Source organism: Rhyacophila brunnea, unplaced genomic scaffold (assembly GCF_057557595.1).
Source record: "Rhyacophila brunnea isolate RB1 unplaced genomic scaffold, BYU_Rbru_1.0 scaffold_4, whole genome shotgun sequence".
NCBI lineage: Eukaryota > Metazoa > Arthropoda > Insecta > Trichoptera > Rhyacophilidae > Rhyacophila > Rhyacophila brunnea.
This window is the reverse complement of record NW_028233068.1, coordinates 12019256-12047088: the sequence shown is the minus strand read 5'-3', so window position 1 is coordinate 12047088 and position 27833 is coordinate 12019256. Positions and strand designations below refer to the sequence as shown.

At 34.9% G+C, this 27833-nt stretch overlaps 2 protein-coding genes across 5 annotated transcripts in view; one reads left to right on the top strand and one right to left on the bottom strand.

The window, feature by feature from the left end:
* ATPCL (ATP-citrate synthase) overlaps positions 1-23945 on the bottom strand; it is an 85761-nt gene extending 61816 nt beyond the window's left edge. Inside the window, exon 1 of the mRNA XM_085953717.1 lies at positions 23798-23945. The gene's annotated coding sequence lies outside the window, so the exon portion shown is untranslated. The remainder of the gene's footprint in view (positions 1-23797) is intronic.
* A 731-nt stretch (positions 23946-24676) lies between these two features.
* Positions 24677-27833, top strand: part of LOC147066903 (uncharacterized) — a 32185-nt gene continuing 29028 nt past the window's right edge. For 2 of the 4 annotated variants that reach the window (XM_085954083.1, XM_085954082.1), the window contains exon 1: positions 24684-25025. In XM_085954083.1, coding sequence (XP_085810209.1) covers positions 24817-25025 — 209 coding nt within the window. In that variant the 5' untranslated portion in view covers positions 24684-24816. Of the gene's footprint in view, positions 25026-27833 lie in introns of all 4 variants that reach the window. The other 2 variants (XM_085954085.1, XM_085954084.1) reach the window with 2 other exon arrangements.

Below are 27833 nucleotides of genomic sequence, written 5' to 3'. Positions count from 1 at the left end.
GTTTAAAGCACCTTAATGTCCTGGGTCACGATCGTTGATTGGTGCCTACCCCCGCTACGTGCAAAAACGTGTTATATACCGCATATCGGAACGAGACTCGGGGTCTCTGTTACAATTCAGGAGGCTTTGCAGGATCTGTTCAACCCAAGCCAGCATTATAAATGGAAGATAAAACAGCAGTAGTGACACGTTTTGAACTACGTCAATTATTTATCTGTAAACCTAAATATCGCAAAAAAAATTAACCTACATGTACCTACGTACCTACGAGAAATGACGGAAAAAGCCTTGACAAAATGAAAATGTAATACCTAATAAATATAAATTTAATCAGAAATGTGCCCGTTAATAACAAAGTATTACTGATAAGGTACATTTTATCTCTTTCATAATCAGATGGATTATCAGTGTAGCAAAATTCCAGGCATGCTTTCAAAAAAAACCTCATTATGTTAAAAATTTCCTACATAAAATATTCGACTGGCAAACTGAAGGGGACTTTTTTGGTTCTGGAGTTAGAATTGGATTTTTACTTGAAGGAGCCATGGGCTAAACTCAGAAATAATACCCAACGGGTGTGGAGTAACAGGCAACCGATCTCGAGTGTGGAAGAATAAGGGATAAACTCAAAGACGTGTCAAGAATACGCTTGTCCTTCGATCTGACAACTGCTCTTGGTTTAACCACTGACGCTAATTCGATATTGGTGTATTTGAAGTTTGCAACACACTATTGCACGTCTATAATGTGTGGTTCATTTTCGTAGGACACTCACACATTCAAAACCCTGCGTCAAAATATAGTGTATTGGGGTAGGTACTTATAGCCGATCAGAATTATATTTATTAATCTGTTCTGTGGCTAAACAATATTGGGTAGGTATATATTTTAAAAAAAAAGTGATGCTCGAAGTTTCTTTATGGATGCCTTCATTATAATTTTCCAAAAAAATCAGCCTGAAATGCGCACTGGTTTTCTGCGCAGTTACGATTTTAAAAACATTATTTTGAAGTCAATACAGATGAACAAAACAAATGAAAATATCGTTGCTGTCGTTCGCATTGCGCATTGAAAAATGTTATTAATTAAATTGTAGTGGTTTTTATAATAATGGTGAACATTTTGCAACACATGAAAATAATTTATTGGACGGTTTAAGAAGAGACATTTTGGATGATTTATTGTGGAAATAATACTTTCACGTGCGAGTACTCGACACTGGGGTACAAGGAAACCAAGTGCTAGGATTCCCGCCAAAAATACCAGTGGACCAGCTGTGATGTCGGTAGCCATCTTGTGAAATTTTTCCGAGTGTCATTCAGGAATATGGACGCTATTTGTCATAATTCCGCCACGAAGACATTTTCCTTGGGAGTGGTAAAAAAGATTAGGCAAGTAGATACCTATATCTACCAACTTCATTTAGTGACAACAGGCAATCATATTTTCTGTTATTTTAATAATTAACAGGAATTTAGATATTTTTCAAACATCCTGGGATGGCTTTCCAACTATGTACTAAGAACCTATATATAATATGTATTGACGTCCGTACAACTAGGTACTCGATAAGAAGTCATTGTTATGTAATATTTAGAGCAGAACACAAAGCAGGAACCATTTATATGCAGTCTCTAGTGAGTGCAGTTAATGATAAATAATATATGCAATTGTATCTATCATAGTAATAATACGTAGGTGTATTGTCAAAAAACTTTAGCCTTTCAAACAAGAACAAACCTGTTAAACACGTTACGGCTTAAAATAATGATAACGGAGTAATATCCGGTAATCACAGATACAGTGGGTACAGTGCAATGACGAAGACTACCTGTTAGACGGAGGTTAACTACTATAGCTAACAAAAATATAACAGTACACACTTAGTAACGCCTGGTAACGGTTGACTAGCTCGACTCGGAAATATCAGAATAAACTGAATATGACGTCTAGTTTACTTTTTTATAGAAATTGTTTTTATAAATTATTATTCAAGGTGAGGTGCTAAATACTGATGTTCATACTAATGTTAGTTTCGATCACAGATCGAATAATATCGTATTTAAAGGTGTCGCTAGTTTCTCACTGTGGATTAATATAACGACAATCGAACGGGATAATCCCGTTCGATTAATACCTCTATGGAGATAATAAACCAATTCGCGCAATTGTGTTGTGACTGTTTTGAGTATTATGGTTTTTTTTTCTAGGTGCCTTTATATGTAATACCTTGCCTTTACTATCAAGGTCTCTTTTGAAGGGTTTTGGCACGCAAAGTACTAACCTACTTGATACTAATATAAGGGAAATTTGTGTTAGTTGAAAATAAATCGCTATTGAAAACAGGTCGTCTACCCGCATCGGGTAGTGCTGATTTGGATTCGGTCACGGCCTATGAAACTACCATCTAGCAAGAACCATTGAAAATTCTTTGTAGCGCAATGCTGAATATTAGTTTAACGTTAAACAATCACTTAGTCGCGATTAATCGCGACTCGCGGCAGTGAATATAGTATACGATTATTATCTGGCACGACAAAATCTGAGAAGAAATAACATGTTCAAATATCCTTGATGTAAATCAAGTTGGGGTTCATATTATGCACAGCTTACATAATTATTATTGAAGTGATTGTTTCTGACCGTTGTTTCTTTACATTACATACAATGATATTGTACAATGTCATATAATCAAACGACCTAAACAATATAATTAATATGCAGACATTGTGCGCTATAACTGCAACTTTTACTTCATAGATATTGACATCATTACTGTGGTGGACATAGACAAGAGGTCTTGGACACTTGGATCACTTGGCGACGTAACATGCGTGAATGAAAATATATTTTAAGATAGTACAAAATATTTTATCAAGTTTAGTGTATTCGTTAGTTAAATTACAAGTAGTATGTCAGTATAATATGTACGACTAGGCCAGCGATGACAAACCTATGGCACGCGAATGTTTTATTTTGAAGAGAAAATGAAATGAAATGAATGACGTCAGCAAAACGGTTATTATGAGACAAACAATATATCACTCCTTGAAAAAATCAAGGACGAATAATAATAAAAAGAATTTATTGATCGGGCAATTAAAAATAAAAATATTCCATAAACAAACCTAATGAATTTTACGGCAGTCAATCAAATATAACAACTGCTTGTTCTTTGGCTCAAACATAATCGCTAAAAATGGATAACCATTCAGTGATCTCTTTGAAAATTTTGAAAAAGGAAAAAAATATTCAAAGGGCTGGAAACACGGTGAAAGATAGAATCTCAAGAACTCAGTTGTAATTTAATAGAATTTTTAAAAAATATTTTTTTCATTTTCCTCCCCACAAAAAACTGCTCAGCACATCACGGTATAATATTTGGGAAATTTCTTAATACTCTCTAAATTTGGCACGCGGGTCACGGCTTTACCATCGCTGTACTATACAAACAGTATTAATTATCCTTTTAGTTTTTAATAAATGTATAGGTTAAATCACGGGTTCCCAACTTTTGTCGAGTGTTATAAGTATCCTACGGGAACAGAGATTTAATGGCGTAGTCAATCGAGTATATCGACTCCAAACCAAAATTCACAACATCAGAAAATAAGACTATTCGAAGACAGGATTGTGTTTTTCTCTAGTCTGTTAAATTTTCTTCCACTGCCAACGTCAGTTATATACTGTCGTATCTTGCGAACGGATTGATGACCCACCGGTACATTTGACAATCAAGTAGTGACGGCAAATATTTTTTTAAAATATGCAGAAATCTTTTCTACTGTCTTTTACACATTTATTTAAATTTATTATGAGGAAACACGTCTACGCCTGGAAAGCAAACAAGCTGCGAGTTTTTTTTTTAACTTTTCTGGTCCACAGTTCTAATTAATCGAGAGGGAAAGATTTCCATTTACCCGTAATTATTGCAAAATATGTTTCTTCTTTCGCGGCACACCTGTGACCTCTCGCGGCACATGGTTTGTTAGACACTGCTCTAAACTAAAGATAAGACTATAAAATGAGCGAAAAATTAAATAAGTATATACGTAATCTCCAACGTCAAGATTAGATAATAATTATTTTAACGCAAACAAATAATTGATGTAAATACATATATATTAAAACTATAAAGCAGTATTCTAGGACAGAGAACACTTATTTTTTTCACGTGCTCGTTCGTAATGCACGTAATCAGAATATAAGTAACTCATAGTCTGCTAGCATCGTCAAATAAGTAGATACTCGAAATTAAGAAAATTGAAATAATTACCTAGGTACTTGCATCCACAAGTTCAGGAACCGTATCAAGATAGACATGCAGTAGCTGGTTCAATGAAGGTATGCTGGTTTTGCTAGCGCAGTTAAATTGCATATTGTCGCTTCTATAATAATGTAAAGCACGCTGACTACCAGTATGTTATACAGTAGTGCATATCAGTGGCACGCGAGCATGGGTGCGGACCTTAACACGCTCGGTACCGCAAACGAGAATCCTCGTTATATCAATAATTACGCTGAGTACCGCGCGCGAGGATCCTCGTTTTGTTACGCGTTTTTAAATAAATATGTTTACTGTGACATCTATGTACGAGGGTGGGTCAATAATTCCTTAGAAAAAAGCATTAAAACAGTTTTTATTTTTGTATTTTTTTTTTATTTCTCAACATAATCTCCTTGGAGCTCAATACACTTGGTTAGACGTTTCTCAATTTTTTTTAAACCGTCAGAAAAATAAGTTTTCGGAAGGTCCTCAAAATAAGCATTTGTCCGATCGATGACTTCTTCATTTGAAAAAAAACGTTGTCCACTTAGCCATTTTTTTAAGTTTGGGAAAAGGAAAAAGTCACTGGGGGCTAAATCTGGCGAATACGGTGAGTGGTCGACCAATTCGAACTTAAATTCTTCAATTTTAGCCATTGATCGTAAACATGTGTGAACACGGGCATTGTCCTGATGAAAGAGGATTTTTTTCCTGTTTAAATGAGGCCGTTTTTCTTCAATTTCGTTTTTTAGCTGGTCCAATAAAGATGCATAATAATCCCCTGTTATTGTTTTTCCTTTTTCCAAATAGTCAACGAAAATAATTTCACGTGCATCCCAAAATACAGTAGCCATAACCTTACCAGCTGATTTTACGGTTTTCGCCTTCTTTGGACATGGTTTGTCTTCGCAATCCACTGCTTTGACTGTTTTTTCGTCTCGGGAGTATAGTGGTGTATCCATGTTTCATCTACAGTCACAAAGCGACGAAAAAATTCATCCGGATTGCGTTGCATGAGAGACAACAGGGCTTTAGAGGCCACCACCCTATTGCGTTTATTGTCGACTGTGAGCAAACGCGGCACCCATCTTGCAAAAATATTTTTCATGCCCAATTTGTCATGTAAAATAGAAATGACGCTACCTTTTGAGATCCCTGTAACCTCAATTATCTCACTCAACTTTAATCTTCGGTCACTTAACACCATATCGTGGATTTTATTGATCATTTCTGGTGTAGTCACCTCTACAGGACGTCCTGAGCGTGGTTCATCCTTTGTTGATGTAAGACCACGTTTAAATTCATTTAACCAGTTATAAATAGTTGCAAGTGAAGGAGCAGATATGCCGTGAACTAAATCCAACTCATTTTTTATTTCCTTTGCTGTTAACCCTTTTATATTAAAATGTTTAATAACAGCTCTAAACTCAATTTTCTCCATTTTCCATTTTTCCATTTTCCACAAGCAAATTTTTTTTTTAAATGTACGAGAAACACACAACAACCCGACCAATCTGATTGAAACTTCGCAGCATACTGAATCGGTAGTGCCGCTGCATGAAAACAAACCGCTTACAGTACTAGTCGCGCCACCTGTCGGCTTTTCTAAGGACTTATTGACCCACCCTCGTATTTTCAACGAAAACATTTGACATATCCTGTTAGATTATAAAATTCAGTACCGACTGGTATAGATAAAATATCGATATCTGTTTTACCTTCAGTGATATTATTAAATAAAAATCACAATTTTATTATTATGAGACGCCATTTTTGATCATTCTCTCGTGTGACTTTACCGAATTATGTACTGATTTTGGAGACGAAAATTACAGTAATAAGCAATAAAGGGATTCAATAAGGTAAGAGAAATAATTTATCTATGATATTTTATATAAATATTTATGGTTTCTGGCAATATAAATTAATTTTACATGTTTCTTCATTCACGTAACTTTACTGTCAAAATTTCCGAATGCAAAGTTTGAATGTTCTCATTATTTACCAATCCCTTGATAATGTGCCGATATATTACTTTATAAGCTTAGAATATTGAATTATTATGAATAATCTATATAATTATATGTGTTTAAACGAGTATTTAGTTGATTTCACGTATTTTTCCAACATTCAAAATTTGTTGACTAATGGCGATTTCGTTGTTGTTCATAGGTGTTCCAAACCAACCGATTTGCCTCCAGAGGACAAAAATGACATAAATAAGCAAAAGAAAGATTGAATAAGGTAAGATAAATAATTTATCTATGATATTTTATATGTTTATTGATGGTTTCTAGCAATTTAAATTAATTTTACGTGTTTATTCGTACACGATACTTTACTGTCAAAATTTCCGAATGCAAAGTTTGAATGTTCGCATTATTTGCCAAATACTTGATTATGTGCCGATATATTACTTTATAAGCCTAGAATATTGAATTATTATAAATATTCTATATAATTATATGTGTTTGAACGAGTATTTAGTTAATTCCACGTGTTTTCCCAACATTCAAAATTCGTTTACTAATGGCGATTTTTTTGTTGTTTACAACTAATGCAAACCAACCGATTTGCCACATTATATACGTCACAAGGTAATAATTTATACGCAAAATATAATTTATATAAGATTATCGAACATTTTGATAAAGCCACATGTTTCCCAAGAATTAAATTCTGTTTACTAATGTGGAATTTTGTTTTGATTCCAGCCTATTGTCACTCATTGAAATAGAGGCCTTTGGAACAGACGACTCTGAGCAGGATTATGCATTCGAGTTATTATATGACTCTGATTGAGATGTTCTACTGGATGCCACCACCGATGTCGCAGACATCACCGATTTCACCGCCGGCCACTCGAGCAACTTTAAGGACGACTTCAACGGTTTCATTGACCGCATTGCAGAGGTGCTAGATGAAACCAGTATGGTGTCAGGAGTCGACACGTCCGAGGACCTACTCCCTGGCCCATCTCGGACAGAAACCAGAGGTCGAGCGGGTCGACGGCGTGGAAGAGGAAGTAGAAGCGGTCGTCCCAGAGGCAGCCGAGGAGGACATGCGAGGTTTAGTGCCAGTGTTACTGAACCGTGGTCAACAGAAGACTACACTCCAGCACCTGGACCGTTTACTGCTGACCCAAGTGTAAAAGTGAATGTTGACGTTCAATCAGTTCATTGATTATTAAAAAATGTAACCCTAGTCGTAAGTTAGAATTTAAAGATTTTTTAGTAGAGTATTCAATTTCTTTAATGTCTATTGGTACCGATGTCTCGTCTTCTCCGGCTCTGAGGCGTCATGTGACGCTAGATTCGCCTGTAAGATTATCTGGAGACATGTCCAGACATACCTTACAGGCGATTCTAGCGACGCAGAAAAAGGCATATCCAACAAGGCTATGCAAGGTATGTGCCAAAGATAAAAAAGGGGCGAGACTCGGTACGTGTGTAAAGAGTGTGATGTTCCTCTTCAAAAAGGCATCTGCTGGCAGAAATATCACACTATTCGTAATTATTAAACTGTTTTTGATTGTTACTGAAATTTTTATTTAAATATTCCCACAAATAAGCCAATAAACCAAGATTATATCATTTACTAGAAAAAACCAATTTCACTCAAATTTGTCCGGGAATAGGGGTAAACTTTATAAAAACCTGCCGGGGCTGAAAGTGTTAAAATGGCCTGATAATATGGTTGTGAAGCGGGCCCAACGTCGTGTCACAGATGCCACTTTTCCAGAAAAGGGGAGGTTTTGAAAGAATTTGTCGGATACTGTATAAATGAATTCTTAATTCATCATTTTTTTTTTAACTTTAATTTTATTTGAACAGTTTCGTTTTACATGTCTTTTTTTCTCCTCTGAGACTAGGCCCGAGGTGCCTCCCCCACCTTAGCCGCCCTAATCAGAATCTTCCACTCGGCCCAGTCGGATCTCGTATGGTGGCCGTTCCTAGACCATAAAACGTGTACCATTTTGTAGGTATTTGTAGTTCAACGTAGGATTTTGACGATTAAAGATTATAGAGAGCCATTGCCAGATGCCATCCTCACAAATCGAACCAAAGATCTTTCGCAAGATTCCCCGATCAAATACATGTAACTCCTGGGAATCACTGACAGTTTGGATGCATTCGTTATTTGGTGCGAGGTTGGCCTATTCTTGGAGTTTACCAATGCATAGAATTTTTGTGGTTTACGACAAGATAATTTCATATGTGAAGGCCGAAGGGATTCTATACCAAAATACATTAATAAATATTTCATTTAAAGTAAGATACGTACGAGATTTTTTAAATGCAAGATTTCGTCGTCCCACGTAAAGGAATGTCGTGTCAGTGGCCTATTAATAGGATTTATTCCAAAAGAGTAGTCGACCGACATTGACACAAGTAAACAACGCATCACTATGCATGCCAACAGAGATAAAAATATAAATTAAATATACTCGTAATAGTTTAATGTATAATAATTTAATCGGTGATACGAGGGTAAACATGTTATGATATGTTTACTTTGTGTGGAGCACAGATAAGAAACGGTCAACCGTGCAAAACGCGAGAATCGGATGCAGTTTGTGGTCCTGGAGAGTGACGCAGAAGAGCATCGACATTCGAAGACCTCTGCGGAGAAGTACGTCAGCATCAGCGTGCGAAAACAACTGCAAACTTTATAGGTCAAACGGGGCGATAAAACCGCTTACGCTATAGGTTATCAATATTTACACGAAACACTTATGTTTAATCCGATTAAAACTATAATCGATATTATAATATTATTATGAAATGCATTACATAAGTAATGAACAGTGTTATTTATGAATTACCATTAATATTTCGTATTGAGTCAAAAATGTGAGTTTTATTATTTGAACTAGGTACGTAAAAAAACATACCGACCCATCAGAAAAATGGGACTTTAACTCACATGCATCGTATTATGGACGGTGAGCTTTCCCGGCTACCGATACATTTACTGATCACGCAGAAATTTCTTAACCATTCGTTTGAGGTAGGTATATTGTAATTTTAAATAAATGTATTAACTTTCAACTACTAGACGGCGTCCAAATCTCTCGAAATACAAGTATTTTTTTTAATTAAACTAATATTAGGTTTTTTGAAAGACTTCTTTATTCGAGCTAAAAAAACAGTATCTTCTGGTACACCTTTTCTCAATTAATCTTTTTATGCCATGTTCGCGTTACCAAACGACGGCGATGATTTTGGCAACTTTTCCCCTGTCTGACGATGGTCTGAACAGGGATTTTCTTCTTCGTCGCTATAATATATATCAGTGGGTCTATTCTATAATTATCGACCGCTAAAGTGATACAGTGATAGATATTATCAAACTTAGGGTTGGTTTTTATCAAATATTAGCACTTATTATAACAATTATAAAAGTTGGTTGTAATACTTGTAATTGTTGCAATAACTGCTATATTTTAACAGCAGCAAGACAGGTGCTGTTAAAATGTAGCGCTTATTGCAACAATTACAACCAACGTATTGTAATTGTTACAATAAGTGATAATACTTTGATACAAACCAGTGGCGAAGGGTGACTTTTGGAAAGAGGTAGGCTGTGGAGATATGATAAAAAGAGCACACTTGTCAGGTATACTTACGAGAATAGTACGATATTTACTACTAATGAATAGGCACACACTAATAAATGATAACGACACACTAATTCAATGAAACTTCAAAAACTCATTGACGACATAAAAATGAGCGATGTGTTTAAATTACGTATTTTTCAAAACATGTATACGCATCAAAAATCATTAGATAAAATTTATTTTTATTTTTAAAAACAATCTATACTTATTTATTAATATTCGATTAAACGCCGTTGAAATTATTATTTTAATTATCTAATTATTAATGATTTTGGACAAAGTGCGCAGTCGTGACAACAATATTATGCGCGAATGTTTTAGGCTCTGCGAAAGGAGCTTGCCTCATTTCGTACAAATCAGCAGACTTGCTGAGGTTACGAGACGTAAAGTCCATACGAAAAAAACTCAGAATTATTCCAAACATAATCGGAAATTTATTTACCGAGAAGTCGCGGCGCGGCGTTTATTATTTAATTTACGGCGCGGCGCGCTGTGGTTTTTTTAATACCTTTGCAGTTGTTTTGTAAACTGTGTAATACTGTAATACATTCCTACATATGCGATCTCGTTGGCAAAATAAATTATTGTTATATAACATAAAATAATGAAGTGATTAAGTATATAAATATGTCAATATGCAATTAAAAAATATTTTTCTTAAGAAGGTAGGCTTTAAATAATCGCCTAGTATGGAGTCTTCGCCACTGATACAAACCTACCCTAAGTTTGAAAATATTTATCACTTCAGGGATCGATAAGTACAGAATAGACCCACAGGTAGTTTTAACATTTAACAAAATTAACGTTTTGACAAAGTGTGAAAAATGCGTTACATTCATTCCCCCTTCCTAAAAAAATAGTTTGTGTTTATTAAGCAAAAAAGCAAACATGTGCTTTCTCGGATCGCCTTCATTCATCCATATAATTATGGCATTCAACAAGATCCCATAATGTATGCCTCTGCGATGACGGGATAGGTCGAAATGGATTTGACGCTATTTGAAAATGAATCTAGATGGATTTGCCGACGATCGAAAATTAGTCACATATTTAGTAGATAGTAGAGTCAAGCACTTTCGAGAGTGTTCTGTAATCGCTATCACGGGTTGGAATACAAACACTTCGTAATTCGTATTAACCTCTATCTATACCTATGTCATAACTTATAACAGTTAGGTATAACAACTCAGTATATATGTTTTCCTTAATAATACAAGGCTATCACTCAATCTACCATAGACGACCAATCGATATCGTCTATTTATAAACTGCCATACAAAATAATATGGGTGAATTATAGGTAAGTAATAATAAAACTCCTACGGACGAGTTAAAGCCTTACGTTGATGCGTTAATCGTATTATTCAATACCAATAACAATGAAAACCGCAAATACGCAAGACAACAAGATTAGATGCAATACAATAACGTTAAAAGTATCACAAAGTCTGCCAAGACTTACACATATCTCCATAGTTAATCGGCACAGGATTATAGGTCAATCTGCGAGTCACGCAGAGGTGCGCACGCAGGCACGAGAGCCGCCACGCAAGATTTCGTAATACTCACTAATAACTAATGATAACAGTATTATCAGGCCGCTGATAAGTACGAAAAAACTCAACACCCAACCCAAGATCTGTCAAACAAAAATATTGTATCAATTATTTATTTATATGATGGGTTGCTGTGGAGGCTTAACATTTGTATCTTTTTCCAATGGTCGTGAGTTCGATCAAATCCACAATGAGTATAATGCCGGGTCCTCACTAGCAACGTGTCGCGCGACAACCTCGTTAAATTTTACGATAATTATCATTAGTGCTTAAGAAATTTTACGATAATTATCACACTTATCGTAAAATTTAACGAGGTTGTCGCGCGACATGTTGCCAGTGTGGACCCGGCATAATGTCTCATGGATCCAGATCTCTTTTCCTAAATTAATCTGTCTTTAAAATCCGTTATACGTGCTCTACAAAAGTTTGGCTTACCATGACTCCTTAATAGAATATATAAAATAAAACATACTTAAACCCATTCACTGCTGGCCAGATAATTACCACAACTCGGTCAGTGCTAAAGACACGCCTGGCGTGTAGCAATTAGCATGGTAATTAAATGTGGTAATTAACTGGTCAGCAGTGAATGTATATTTATCTAATGGCCACACGCCAGGTGTGTTTTGAGCACTGGGCGTACTAATACAGTTTTATGTTATTTTTTATATTGTGAACAAAAAAATATGCACAAACTTGTCAAGAGTAAGTAATTGGTTGATTTTTCTTATCGATGTCTGGAGCAGCAGCCATCTTGGATTCAGGATGTCACATGGGACATATGCCAAGATTTTAAGCAAAACACCCGCTAAGCCGTTATTGTACGTGATATGTACATAAGGAATGTATTTAAGGTACTCTATGACAACATCTTCTTGGCTACGTGTTAAAACTGTGAACTAACATGCTCCTCCCACTTTTAACCGCACTTCCATTATAAACTAACAAGCTCCTCCCATTTAGTCGACAACAACGCCTTCCTTCACGTAGCCAAGAAGATGTTGTCGTACAATAGTCATTCAATTTCTCCATTGAAAATAACAAGGACTTTTATTTAATTGCATTTTTCCCAGGACTGTCGATTTGTAAATATAATATCATCACAGTAAGTAATTAATTGCTTAAAAAATAGGTACAGACCAACAAACTTATCTGAAGAACGGGATGAGGGAGCCACTGTCGAAAACTACCCAATCAAGACTCGTATCTGGACAAAATCTGACATTCGAATGAAATTTTCAAAATGGCGTCCTATTCGTAGTTTCATTTTTGGCCATTCTACAGATAAGTTTGTAGGTACACAACGTTTTTCATTCATAGTTGATTGGATCTACATAGGTATTAAATTACGGATCGTTTTACTTTTGATTCAAAACAACTCATATGCAAACTTATGGAAAATGAAGATTTTCTCTTGAGGAGATGTAGGTAATTGAAAGAGTTGTGATAGTGTGCAATTAAAAAAAAAATCGCAAAACAATAATTATTATTTGTCACCGCACGGTGTCAGTGAGCGAGCAAGGAGTGCATGTGATTACAGCACTACATTATTGCGTCCGGGGTCAATACAAATTAAGTAATATCATCTCCGGTAATCGCACGGAATTTCTTTCGCAGAAATTACACAATTTTAATTATAAATAAATAAAAATGTACATATAGGTATTCCTGGAATTATAAGGTGATGCTGTTTCCGTGAGCATTCACATTTCGCGATGCGGTTAAAATATTGCAAAACAAATTTTTGTATAAATGGTATTATAAACTAGGCATGTTCAACGCGCCGATCGTACAATAGGAATTATTGAGAGGTGATAATGTAAAAAGCGTAATATACTTTATGACGTTACGACCTTCCGTAGGAGTGAGAGAAAGAGAATATGTGAAACCCATCAAACTGACAACGTAATTTAGTCACATGCCATTCGTCTGGGTAACCGTAGGAAGAAAACGTGTCAGTTAAAACCAAAGATTTTGAATTAAATATATAGCTTATCTTATTTTCTATAAAAAAAAAAATCATTGAAGCAAAGCACTATTGTCCGTTAACTAAGAGAAAGGGGGGTCCTAGCAATTAAATTGTTATATAAGTGAGTTACTATGGAAACCAATATGAGATGTCAAAATGACATTTCGGTTCTTCTATGAAAATTAGTGGCAGGTTCGAACTTATTTTTGATTATTCTTTGTGTTGTTATTTTCGAGATACAAATTATAATTAATTACATATACTTTTAAATATTCACCTCATTTATCGAATAAGCTGAAAACATCATAAAATAATACGATTATATTACTAGTAGGTATTTAACTCGGATTAAAACAGAGCTTATAATAAATTGTTATTCTTTTAATACATTCAAATATCTACTTATCTCTTATATAAGTATGTTACTGCTTAATTATTTAATGGAATAATTTATTCTTTGTGGACGGCGTCTTTCCTGTAGAAATAAACTTTCGAAATGGTACACCTAATTATTTCCAGTTTTGGATTTCTAGCAAGGAATGATTTTCTTTTAAATCTAAATTAATAAGAAAGAATAGTTTAAACTTTGAGGTTTAAAGGATAAAACTACATAATATTCAACATGAAACGTTGGCAAAACATGAGCTTTATTTAGTGCGGTTCTGTATGGAAAAATTGCGAGATTGACTTGTGGTTAATTTCATACATGGACACCGGTGGTTATTTTTTGATTCAATTTCATACATTTAGGCTCTATCCCTACAGAGTACTTATAGAAGTTTTTTTTAAACATATTTGGTTAAAACTGGATTTTTTATCGAATTATGTGGACGGTTCATGAAAATAAACGATCCACACGGAAGCGAAAATGATGATTTACTTTTTATAAACTCAACTTAAGCGAAGTTACTCGACTCCTATAAAGCTGCCAAAATATTATGACGTGTAAGTATGCACGTACGCTGTGGGGTGCTATTAGCTGGTGGTAGGTATAACAAGCTACGCGAAGAAATCGTGACTGGGGCGAACACTGCGAACAGAATAGCAATGACCTAACCAGCCAGCCACCCTTTCACATTCTCGCTGCGATCGAGAGGAATGATAAAAATCTAATATGGGTCAATGACGCAAGACGGTGTCGATCAATGCACCTCACAGCCGTAACACAGCGGTTGTCCACCTTTTGAATACAATAATTCAGGTCCAGATCCGTAGATAGGAAAGGTATTTTAACTACTTGCCTTATATGTAAATATATAGGAATGTCAGTTGTTTGTGAAGTTCATGAAGATTATAAATATTAAACATAATCCGGCATCTAACCAGGCTGAGGTTATTAAGTTCAATCTTGTTGGAGATGAGACCTTCTCGACCTACCATCATTAAAAATAATAAATAAATAATTACAAGATAAAAAGAACTTTTTATATAAGTATCGTTTTTAAATTTTCTGTTGAACCAAACGTGACAATTCTATGTATTAATAAAAACTTTTTATTGTACTTGATAGAAATACTGAATAAATATAGAATGTTGAAATGTCATTTTGACATTTCATATTGATTTCCATAGTAACGCACGTGGTTGACCCTTTCAAAAGTGCTGTTATGCACATTGAAAGTGTCACATGTTCCGCCTAGCCCTCTGATTATGATCATATAACTTTTTCTCACAATAACGATGGGTCCTAGTGTGTTGTCGTTTTCCTCAAGATCCACAAATATTTCTCTGACATCATTTTCATTTCGAAATAAGAAAGACAGAAAGAGAAATAACGCAGGTACATAGGTACAAATCTGAATTATTCAAAAGTAGGTTAATAAATAGGCGCAAGTCCTATCAAATACCTATCTGATTTAAACTAAATACGTAATAATTGCAAGATATAAAGAACTTTTTATAGGTATACAACGTTTTTAAATTTTTGAATTTCTGTTGAATTATTATGCTCAAATTTGTACTTGATATGAAGTAAATAAAAAACCAACAAACAAATATAGAATACTGAAATGTCATTTTGACATTTCATTTTGATTTCCATAGTAGTAATCTAGTTGCTAGGACCCCTTAGCAACCAACAATAATAACTTTCCATACAAAACAGAATTAACTGAAAATGAATTCAATTCTGCTTAAAAATGGTTAAAAGTATTAAAAGAATGCATTGTCGTCGTGTTATGATATACTTATTCGAAAAGTTTCAAATGTCGTTAAAAAATGAAGTTTCAAATGAAGTTAGTTAAAAATCTTCAATCGTCCAATACAAATCTTGGACAAACAAGAAAAAATTGTACTGGACACACAAGAAAAAATGTGTACTGGATAAACAAGAATACGAGCTAATAAAAACGTGGTAAAAAGACAAATATGGTGTACGTTTGTCAAATGAATGGAAATCGGAGAAACTTTGGCCGTAAACGATGTCTTTTTTGTAAAACTTATGAGAAGACTGATCGAAAATTTGATTCCAAAGTGTACCTACTATACATTGAATAATTTTGTTTTACAACTCTTAAGTATTAACATTTATTTCCATATAAGAATTTGTAGAATATCTATGCCTAATGTAATAATGTCCTCGTCGTCTAATCATCAAGGCAGTGGCTTCTCTTCCGAGGACTCCTGGAAATTTCCGGTGAGGTCACAACTCAAAACACAATACGTCACAATAGGTCACAATACGTCAGTGTGATTTTCTCAACGCCTAGATGTCTGTGTTTCTTTCATTGTTACAACTACATAACTGTTTCACTCACGGAACACACATAACCTTCCGGGTGGGGTAGTGAAAAGGTTTAATTCTCAAGTGTGGTGAAATATGGAATATGCATTGATTAAAGTTTACACCCACGTTGGCCGCGCAGCTTAATCGTCGGCCTATAGCGTCGTGGGTCCCAGGTTCAAATCATGGGTCTGGCAAGTACACATAATATATTGTTTTTTAATTTGTGTATGAGTCGGAGTATGGACCTAATAGGCTGAGCAAGTGGCTGACATCCATTTCTCGTAAAAACAAAATCTGTTAATACAAAACTCCACGCCCATGGTGGAGGCTGTTACACCCCCGTATGGTCCCCATTTGGGGACGTCTTTGTGTATCTGGAGAGGCCCGAATCGGTATCGAATCCAACAAATAGTAACGGCTGATTGCGAAAATAATTAAATAATGTTTAATATCTGTCTAATAAATATTTGACCGGCAACATTGTCAAAAAAAAAATACGAATGGCAACGCTGCATTTTTGCACGGCTCGCAAGTGTGACCGTTTGTTTTGGCGGCAGAAGCTTCTTTGACAGCACGCAGAAAACACTGTTCGCTCGCGCTACGCATATTTCGTCATCCGAAAAATAAAATATATAAAATGTAGTAATCTAGTATATATTATCATCAAATAAACTCGTCGTTTCCGAAACAATTCCGGTGTGTTATTGTCCACCTCCAAATCCTAAAATGCAGACGAAAAACCAGATACTAAAAATAAAAGTGACAGTTTGAAATTCTCTTACCAAAATGGAGGGAAATGAGAAGGCCCATATTATGATCCTATTAGGATCGGACATGGTCCGAGAAAGTTTGTCAATCACAGAACGCTCATTCAATATTGGTCATATTTAAAAACATTCCAGAAGCTTTGCACTTTCGTGCTATTGTCTGAACGTCAAAGAAAATTAAGCCTTATTTTATGGCGACTGGCTTTGCATTTCTATTCTAATAATTCTGTTCTGTGGTTTCACTACTAGTAGGAACACTCATTGAGGCGCTGCATGAAAAATGGGGAAATCTACGGGTTATAATTATTATATTAAAAATAATAAACTTTATAATGATAAATAACGACAAGCAGATACAGTGGGTTGTTTTCAATAAATTCATAAGTTGTCGATTACCGACTGATTCGCCAATATTGTAATGTGAATATTGAAATTCTTGAACAAATGGGTTAGTAGGCATTCGCCTACGTTTTCAAATGTTTATTTTTATACCAAAATACAATGCAAACTGTACACGTCACGTGTGTTAGCTAAACACTTAAAAACTCGTATGATTAATAGCTGTGAAGTATTATTGAACATTATGTATAAGTTAATGATTCAATCTTTTACTAGAAGTAAAATTCATTGAAGTAGGTACCGCAATCAAACACAATATTATAATATCTAAGGTAAATATCACAACATTATGTCAATGTATAATGTATCACCAAGAATGGTATAAAATAAATAAGTATTACCCGAGTACCCAGTGGCGCACCCAGGGGGGGGGGGCAAGGTGCCCTGGCACCCCCCAAACATGAAAATTATCGGAATGATTTAAACATTGAAATTGAAAGCCAATAAACTATACCTATGGGCTTAGACAAATAAAAACACGGCAAAAAATGATTTGTAATAATTCTCCAGCATCCTTTTTAGAAAAATCTCTTAGATTTTAATTTCTATACAAAATTTCGAAACACTATTGTCAGGTTGTTTTAGAAACCCAATCCCTAATGGAACTGTCGAAAAATTCTCGGTGTCCACCCGAATTCCGGAGTGGTGTAGGTCATGGCTAGGGAGGGCTGACAGGGCTCCAGCCTGGAGGCCCGGCGTGTGGGATTGACCAGATAAGTGAAATAAACACACATCATAAATTAGCTTTAATAGTAAAAAAAAGTTGCCTGATTATACTTCATGGCCATGAACATTTTCAATTACGTATATAATTGTGAAATATATTTTATATGCTCAGATATACTATATTTAGATACTCGACAGCTCCATTATTAAAGTAGATGTAGAAAAATCGCCAATCATTCACTGTATAAGTACCCTTAATTTGAACAAAAACACAATTTGAAAAACCTTTAATGTAGTGATTCACACTACCTTTAATCTTAGCGGTAGGTAGGGGGGCCGCCAAATATCCTAGCCTGAGGGCCCGTTTCAGGACATGGGGACCATGGTGTAGGTACACCGAGTGCAATAGACAAAAGACCGATAAACGAGAAATTAGACTGTGAAGAAGACAAAGAGCCTATGAGACTAATTTACATTCTCCTCCTTGGGCCCCCACCAATATTAAATCCTGGGTGCGCCACTGCGAGTACCTACCGATTAGGACAGCGATGAGCAACCCGTAGCATGAGATGCAGGAGACATTTTTTAATCGAATGATGAGTAAGGTTCTGTTTTGTAAAATAATCGATTTGGATAATTGTGTAAAATTACGTGTTATATTTCGCCGTATCACACTAAACTTAATTGTGAGCTATCGTACCGAAAAGATGGCCGTATAGCAATGAGATTTTAAAAAAAATGACGCGTTTTTTGTGGACCATTTCGGACAGTTAGTAAGTAGTGCTCCACTCTTATATAGGTATCAATTATAAGAATTATCTGATAATAACACTGTCATTAATATCAGGTAGGTATTTGATAGGTGGTATATACGACTTGATACTTACGAGCACCTACCAAAATTTTATATAAGTAGGTATTACTTAATTATGATATGATCGTATGATCTATATCACATTTACTTGCCTAGGTAGGTACCTATTTTCTTCTGTCTTTGTCTTTTCCTTTTTACAACGTTTTTATTAGCTCGTATTCTTGTTTGTCCGGTGGTTGTTTGTCCAGTACAAATCTTGCAATCGATTTTTAACTAACTTCCCGACTAGCTAGATATTTGAAACTTTTAGAATATATCAGAACACGATGCCAATGCATTCTTTTGATACTTTTAGCCAGGGCTTTTTTTCCATTTAACGCGGTGGAACGGCGTTCCGGCACCTTTTTTCACGGTTTTATTTCAAAATCAATTAAACGAAAAAATATTTGCGCTTAAGTAATTACAATAATAATTCGTTAAAATGATAAAATAAGGTACAGGTGGAAGCCATTTTGAATGTTGGCGTGTTAGTGTTAGTGAAGTAACCGTATAGTTTAAATAGCAAACATGCGTATGTAACTAGCTTCATACGTATGCTGCGTATTATGATTTTGACAGTTTGACGTTTATCGCATGGCAGCATCTGCGTATATTGTTATTTACGTTTGTTTAGTCAGTTTGTGTTACGATTACGTGTTGTGCAACTATTTTATATATTATTTAGTGCAACCCCAAGTTTAAATATGAAAAAAATTTCCTGTTACTTCTCAACCACCGGCTGCGGCGCCGATTCCGCAAATAAAAAGCTCAAAACAGTAACGATGACAGAAGATATGGAAATATCGGTACATGTAGATGTTCCTGAATCATCTCTAGCTGATCTCGGGGATCAAGGTCGAACTCAAAACGATTGGCCAGACTGCTGGTCATTAGATCAAAAAAACGATTTTTGCTCAAAAAACGAATGGTTGAATGTACACAAAATGAAACTTGGCTGCACAATTTGCAGAAACGTTGGAACTCTTGGAACTGAAACGACAATGGGAATGAAAATATCCAAAGAATGGGCCAATAATGAAATCACGTATTCTGGGAAAGAAAGGAAGCTACAATTGGGGTCACTTCGAAAAAAAATTTTCGATCACAGAGGATCTATTGCACACAAAGCAGCGTTAAAATCATTTCTGAAGCCAAAAAAAAGCAGATTGAAAATACTTTTTTAAAATCGTTATCTCGCGAAAAAGTAATAACAGCAAACATTTTTCGAACTGCATATAAAGTAGCTAAGGAAAATCAATCATTCAATATGTTTGAAAGTGAAATTAATCTCCAAGAACTAAATGGGATCGAAATGGGTCATATTCTACATTCCACTAACGCATGTGTTAACATTGTAAATCATATATGTGATGAAATGAGAAAAAATGTTTTCAAAGAAATTGTTCAATCGAAAAATATAATTTCTTTGATAATTGATGAGTCTACCACCATAAGCGAAAAAACCACCCTCATTGTGTATGTTCGATGCTGTGTCGAAAGTGTTGGAATGAATTCACCAATTAATTTGTTTTTGGATTTGATTGAACTTAAAGACGTAACGGCAAAAGGAATATTTGAATCATTACTCCAATCTCTTGATTTATATGGGATGACAGAAGAATATTTAAAAAAATATTTAGTTTCGGTTGCATGCGACGGCGCTGCTGTGATGTTAGGTTCTAAAAATGGAGTGAAAAAATTGCTGACAGAAAAATTTCCTTCAATTATAGTTTGGCATTGTACTAATCACAGATTAGAATTATCAGTAAGTGATGTTGTAAAAAAAATTTCAGGGATCAATAGATTCAAATCATTTATTGATAAACTTTATGTTTTATACCACGCGTCGCCGAAAAATAATAGAGAGTTGCATTTATGTGCAGAATCACTAGGCGTTGAGGTACTGAAAATCGGAAGAGTTTTAAGTACCCGATGGGTGGCATCTAGTTTTCGTTCAGTTTCGGCTGTGTGGAATAATTATGAATCCCTTGTGCGTCATTTTGAAGAAGCGATGAATGACCCTACAAGAGATAAAAATGACAAATGTACTTACAGTGGCTTAAAGAACAAAATAACATCAACAGCATTTTTATTGGATCTAGCATTGATGTGCGACGCTCTCCAAGAAATGTCGGAACTTAGTTTGGACCTACAAAATCGCAATGTGAACCTTTACATTGCAAATCGAAAAATAAATGAACTCGTTCAAGTTTTTGAAGAAAGAAAACAGAATTTTGGACCCTATTATAAATGTGCTGCAGCTGCTATAAGCAATCTGCATTTTCGTGGAGTTTTACTTCACGAAAAAGTTTCTAAAAATGATCCTCCTATTGATCCGAAAATATTTTATTCCACGTTGAAAACGTCAATTGAAAAAAGGCTGCTAGATAATAAAGATGTTGAGTTTGCACTTTGGGCTCGCGTACTTGACCAAAAATATTGGCCTGAAGACATTGATAATCGGTTGACATTTGGAGAGATGGAAATTAGAAACATTTCGATCAGGCTACAACTAGATGAACGAGAAATGATTCGTGGATTTCGCGAATACATTCTCGAAAAGACATATTCTGAAAAACTCTTGCGTTTGGTATATGCTCTGAATTCTATTCCCATTTCTTCAAGTGAATGTGAACGGGGGTTTTCGCAAATGAATCTTATTATTACCCCAACAAGAGCTTCGTTAAACACTAAAACAGTTTCGGCACTCTTGTTCATCAAACTCGTGGGACCACCCTTGACACTTTTCGATCCTTCAAAATATGTTGATAGGTGGTTACTTAAAGGAAGACATTCGGCCTTAGACTCTAACACTAAGAAAAGGAATCGAGATGATGTATCAGACGAGAATTGGAAAAAACTTTGGAAATCACTCTAAACTTTTATTCAAGTTCATAAATAAATACATTACATATGTATTTACAATTATATTTTAAAGTTAGTCTTATTTAGTCTTATTTGTACAATATATTTCAAATATAATGTATGTATTTTATTGTTTCTGTAGCTTTGTTTTGACTAAAATAAAAAATTATCGTAAAAATCAACCTTTTTTGTTCGCTTCGTGGCATAGCTCCTTTAAATTTCATTTAAGTGACATTTGAATATAATTTTATTTAGTAAAAAGCTTGACATGAAGTGAGTTCCGGCACCTTTTTTTTTAAAAAAAAAGCCCTGCTTTTAGCCATCTTTAAGCAGAATTGAATTCATTTTCAGTAAATTCTGTTTTGTATGGAAAGTTATTTCAGAAAAGTCCGTAAAAAGTAAGACTATTATTGGTTGCTAAGGAGGTGGTCCTAGCAACTAAATTATTAATATATAGGTGCGTTACTATGGAAATCAAAATGGAATGTCAAAATGACATTTCAGTATTCTATATTTGTTTGTTGGTTTTTTATTTACTTCATATCAAGTACTAGTTTGAGCATAATAATTCAACAGAAATTCAAAAATTTAAAAACGTTGTATTTACCTACCTACCTATAAAAAGTTTTTTATATCTTGTAATTATTACGTATTTAGTTTAAATCAGGTAGGTATTTGATAGGACTTGCACCTATTTGTTAACCTACTTTTGAATAATTCAGATTTGTATGTACCTGCGTTATTTCTCTTTCTGTCTTTCTTATTTCGAAATGAAAATGATGTCAGAGAAATATTTGTGGATCTTGAGGATAACGACAACACACTAGGACCCATCGTTATTGTGAGAAAAAGTTATATGATCTTAATCAGAGGGCTAGGCGGAACATGTGACACTTTCAGTGTGCACAACAGCGTTTTTGAAAGGGTCAACCATGTTGTATACCACCAACCTGTGATCCTCCCCATTCACAGCGACAGTAGCCTAAAGAGAATTTGTGCAAGGCAACAAAAATGATGCTCGTACAAGACTGAGGGATAGTGTGGAGTTGAATTTAAAGGCCATGGGCCGTCAAAACTGGGGACAAGCAACTTTGTAAAACAAATTTAATTGCAGAATAAGGGGGCAATACACAAATAGGGTTGCAGCGCCAGAAAGGAGAAGAATATATTAGTATTATTAATTTGGAATACCTATTTAGAATTAATTTTATTCTAAGCCTATGTATAAAAAGTGTAGTTCAAACACGGTAAGTAGTTTTTATTAAATTATTTACTTTCATTGGGTTTAGAATGAAATAATAATATCAATCAAATTGAACTGTATCGGAAGATACAGAAGAAAACGATGAAAGCCTTCTCAACTCTCCCCGTGCGTCATAAAAGGGGTATTGACATTGTGCATTCTACACCATTTTGTGTGGAGATTACGTATTCGTAGTAAAATTACTACGTCTATTAACAGCTTGTATAACCACTATAAAGTCGTAGCCATCAGCAGCTCTAGATTCCACAAATTCATAATTAATGTTAATTATGTAGCATAGTAATTAATTTAAATTAAGTAACTATTGCTTGCTGAAAATTCTGTCAGTAACAATTAAGTTAGGTACTTACAAAAATGACTGATTAAGTATAAAATATAAATAATACACGGTAATTATCGGACTGAGAGTTATGCAAAAAGTTTTCTGCGAATCATCCTCTGATTTTGTGTGGTGAAACGCCACAATAACGGAGAATAACACAAGAACAATCGAGCGGACGAAATTTGCACCTCGGAGTGTGTACTACTTTATACCGTGTTCAGAAGTAGGTTTCTCATTATTCGCACATGAAAATGTACGTCAAACAATTTGAACAATAATTACGACGTAGAAAGGTTATCATAAGACACTTTGTCGAAACGGGATATGACCTGTATAAGCAAAAAATCTACAAATAAACTCCACGCATAGTCAATACATTGTTTACATGTAACCTGGACAGGTCATGGTGACGAAAAATCGACCGGCACCTTGCAATCTACGTAAGCAAGTGATCATGATAATTGCAATGAAATTTCACAAGAGACCGCCCAGGAATGAATGATAATACGTCAACTCACCAATATTCTGGATGAATTCAGCCGAAAGGGGAGAAAAATGCGTAAACGTAATTAACCGCGCACGACCGATGGGTCCAATTTTTCGACTAAAGCATAGACTAATAAATTATGCCGGCCATGTTGGAACTTGGAACCGTCAACATTGCCCAAAATAATACCAAGATTTTCCGTACATTCAAACTCCGAAGTCCGAAGTATGAAACTAATTATTATAATACCTACTGCAAAAAAAAAACGTTTTAAAGAAAGTTATATGAAATTTTATCATTTCCACAGTGTCGATTTATGAAAACTGTTGTCAGCAAAGAGATTGGACGCTTCGATTGGAGTCTTTCAATCTCTTTGGTTGTCAGTATGTAAAGTGTCAAGTGATTTTTTATAATTATTGTCGAAACATTCACATCATCGTTTACAATTTACGTGGTAGGCATAGGTACCACCGTATTATTGTTTTTTTTTCTGTACACAAGTTATTAAATTATTTTACCAATAATTCTGACCTCCTATATTATTTCTATTACATTCGTCTCTGTTCTGGCAGAACACACTAACTGGAGAATACTAGTTTTGAGTAATTTGACTTTGAAGTCGTTAAAATGTTTGAAATAATGGTTTATCATCTGAGTTTAATCGTATCGCATAATCGTAAAAAGAATGACTTTAAAATAGAGACTGTTTATTTATTAAAAAGGTTTCCAGACGGTAAAGTTTGAAATAAGGAACATTTTGGTATAAATCAATATGTAATTTTTTCGAATTAGTATCTTCTGCCAGAACAGTGACGAAATTATATTCTTTTTACAAAATAATCTTTCAATAATTTTAATCCTTTCCAGTGTAAAGTGTAAAGTAAACTGATTACTGGCAACTTTCAATTTTGTTGTTTATGGTTAATTTGACTCTCTTGAAGGCGTCAAAAACTTCCGGAGAAAAATAGTTGCGGAAAAAATTAAATTCTCTTGCTGAATCCTCTGAATTTGTGTTGACTATAATATTTACCTCTGGTAAATGTTATAACAATGGATGACGATTACAACGATTCGCAGGATTCACAGGCGAATGAGCGGCAGAGTGAAGATGAATCTCGGGCGAGCAAAGATGTCGGCGGGCCGGTAGGAGACCGAAATCGCATGGATGATAACAGCTATCACGATAATGACTATCAGGAAGAATGCTACGACGATGATTACAGGCAAAATCGAGGAGGAGGAGGCCGCGGGAATTTCAGGTTTGATGATATTAACCATTTTGCAGATATTTCAATTTTGATATTTTAGGGTTAGCAAATAATGGTTACTATCGATACAATGTTGTTGACATTGACGTTACAAACTTACAAAGTATTTCAGTAAAGTCCGTCATTTCCCAAACCATTGCCGTGACCTAATATATTTAATTTTTTTTTCTCAAGTTCGTAAATAAATAGGCTTAAAAATATAGGTAATTTTATCGCATGTGTGCACACATTCATTTTTATTTTACTGTAGAAATTAATAGTTTACCAATAAAGTCACTTCTGAATCCTGTAGCGCTCCAACATCAGAATGAGGCCCCATTTCTCTTGGTCAATCGCAATTTCAAGACATAAGTACAATTATTTCTAGTTTTAGCAATATGGTTGGGCCAATTGTGGTGGTTGTCATTCCTTACTTTCCCACCTGCATAGAATTCTTATTTATTTTTGACGCAAGACCACGCGACCAGCAGTCACGGGTTATTAGTTAACCATGATTGGAGTTACATTCAGTGACATCAAAAAAGCGGACGCGTGCCTGCTTATTATAGCTAAGCCGTCGCTAACTGGCACTTGCGAATTGTTCGAATAACGCTGTACGTATTCATACTCGACGTTACAAGGAGTTACATCTAGACAACGGGCATGTGTTGGCTTGTTACAGCTAAGCCGTGGTTAATCACAGGGTGACTCAGACAAAACACAAACTCTCAACATAAAAGGTCAGTGTATGGCATCCTGTTAACCCCCCCCTAGATCTGTAATCCACCAACATCTTCAAATTACAGTCCACATTTTGACAGACGATGTTGATTATCTTCACATAGAAACTTACTACGAGAAAAAAGCTCAGTTTTATACTTAAATTTGATTCGACAATATTTAGTAAATTTCTGTGTTATTGTTTTTAAATAATTAGATGTAACACATTACCATGAGGTTCGATTAGTTTTGGAGTGAATTAAGACATAATCAGAGGCGATGAGTGAGAGAAAGCAATACAATATTGTTGATGTGAGTAGAGTACAGTCGACGATAACTTCTGTGGCATTCACATCATCTCTGTGCACTAGAATAAATCGCGTTTGCGCAAATTAGTCCACTACAGAGACGAGACAATAATGTTATTTTTATATTATGTCATTACGTACCTACGTTTATTGTTTATATTTAAATATACTATATTTTATATCTTCGATTGTGCACTTTAATTAGCTTTTTTTTCCCCATTCATTTTGTCAATATTATACCCCGTTTGCACATGCATGGATTTACTGCTGACAGTACATATCGTCGGCGTTTTGTAAAACGGGCGAATCAACCATTTTGGCAAAATCGAGATTTTAATGAAAATACAATATGTACCCCCACTAGCTTTGTTGTGTGAAAACGGCGAATTTTTATCTCCACAGGAAAGTACTTAAAAACGATAATCGACTAAAATTAAATTAATTAAAATTACGAAATAAAAAGCAAATGTGACATATTAGGCCTTTTAAAATATTATATAATAATACAGTATAACCCCTATTTTACGTTTTTTAAGGGACTGAAGAAAAAAAACCTAATTGGAGGGAAAATGTAAAAGGGGGGTATTGAATAAAAGAACATTTAAATATTATGTTTCTAAAAAAATATCTTTTTATTAAAAAACAAGTCAATTAAAAAAATTATTGAAATTTTTTTTATTTTTTATTAAAAAAATCATGTATATTAGTTTGTTGCATTTTTGTTTTTTTGTTATGTAAAGACCAATCACCGTGCGCCATTCTAAAGACACGGAGTTATCCCTCCAAACACCTTACGCCGTTCGAATGTCGTGACCCAATCATTGTCAAGCGCGCGTAACTAGCATATTTTGAATATTTCCGACGTAAATCGCAGGAAAGAAAAATGTAAATGCGGGTATTAAATGTACTGAAATACATCGGGACTGAAAAAATTACACGCAATTGCCGGGAAAACGTGATATCCGGGCACGTAAAAACGAGGTTATACTGTATCTATTATAATGACAGTATTCTTTCTAAGCTTTATTATAAACTTGTTAGATATTTATAATCATCTACAGGTAAAAAACAAATAAATGTCAAAAGTTAAAAATCCTCCTCCTGTAAAGTAGCATTTTGGTTGATTCGCCCTTTTTACAAAACACCGACAATATTATCGCAGCCATAACAAGAAAATGTACGTGTAAACATGTATTATCCTGTGGTTGCAAGCTTGCACGCATGAATCAAATAAGTTCAGAAGTTTCTGAATTTTCATGCAACAGTTGGGATTTTTTCGATTTGCGCCTGCGCAGTAGAACAATAGTGGCGAACCTGCCGACAAAAATGAACTACACCGGGCAGACTCATTTTGAGGTTAACCGATTTTCACTACCTGTCAAATAGTAGCATAAAATGACAACATCGCGTCTCGCTTACTTTTGAACAATAAGATTGTAGAGACAGTCCGCACTTTTACGTGGAAACAGTTATTGTCATGATAGTTTAAAATACACACTATTGCTCCTAGTAAATCCATGCATGTATTCAGGCGTTATTAACCCTTTAGCTTGCATAAGCCCATTCCGGTTACATATGTAACCACCTGCATTATGGGTCATATTTTAACCAAATCTGTATGTAACGTCACCCTTATTGTTTAAAATGGCTCTGCGGGAATGCGCGCAGAGCACAAACGTGCGGAGTGAAGTTAACCTTAAAACAAATTATGACAGTTTAACGCTGCCGGCTACATTTGTATCCTTGAACTTTATTGTTTGTGTCATACAAATGAAATAGTTAACGATGTTTA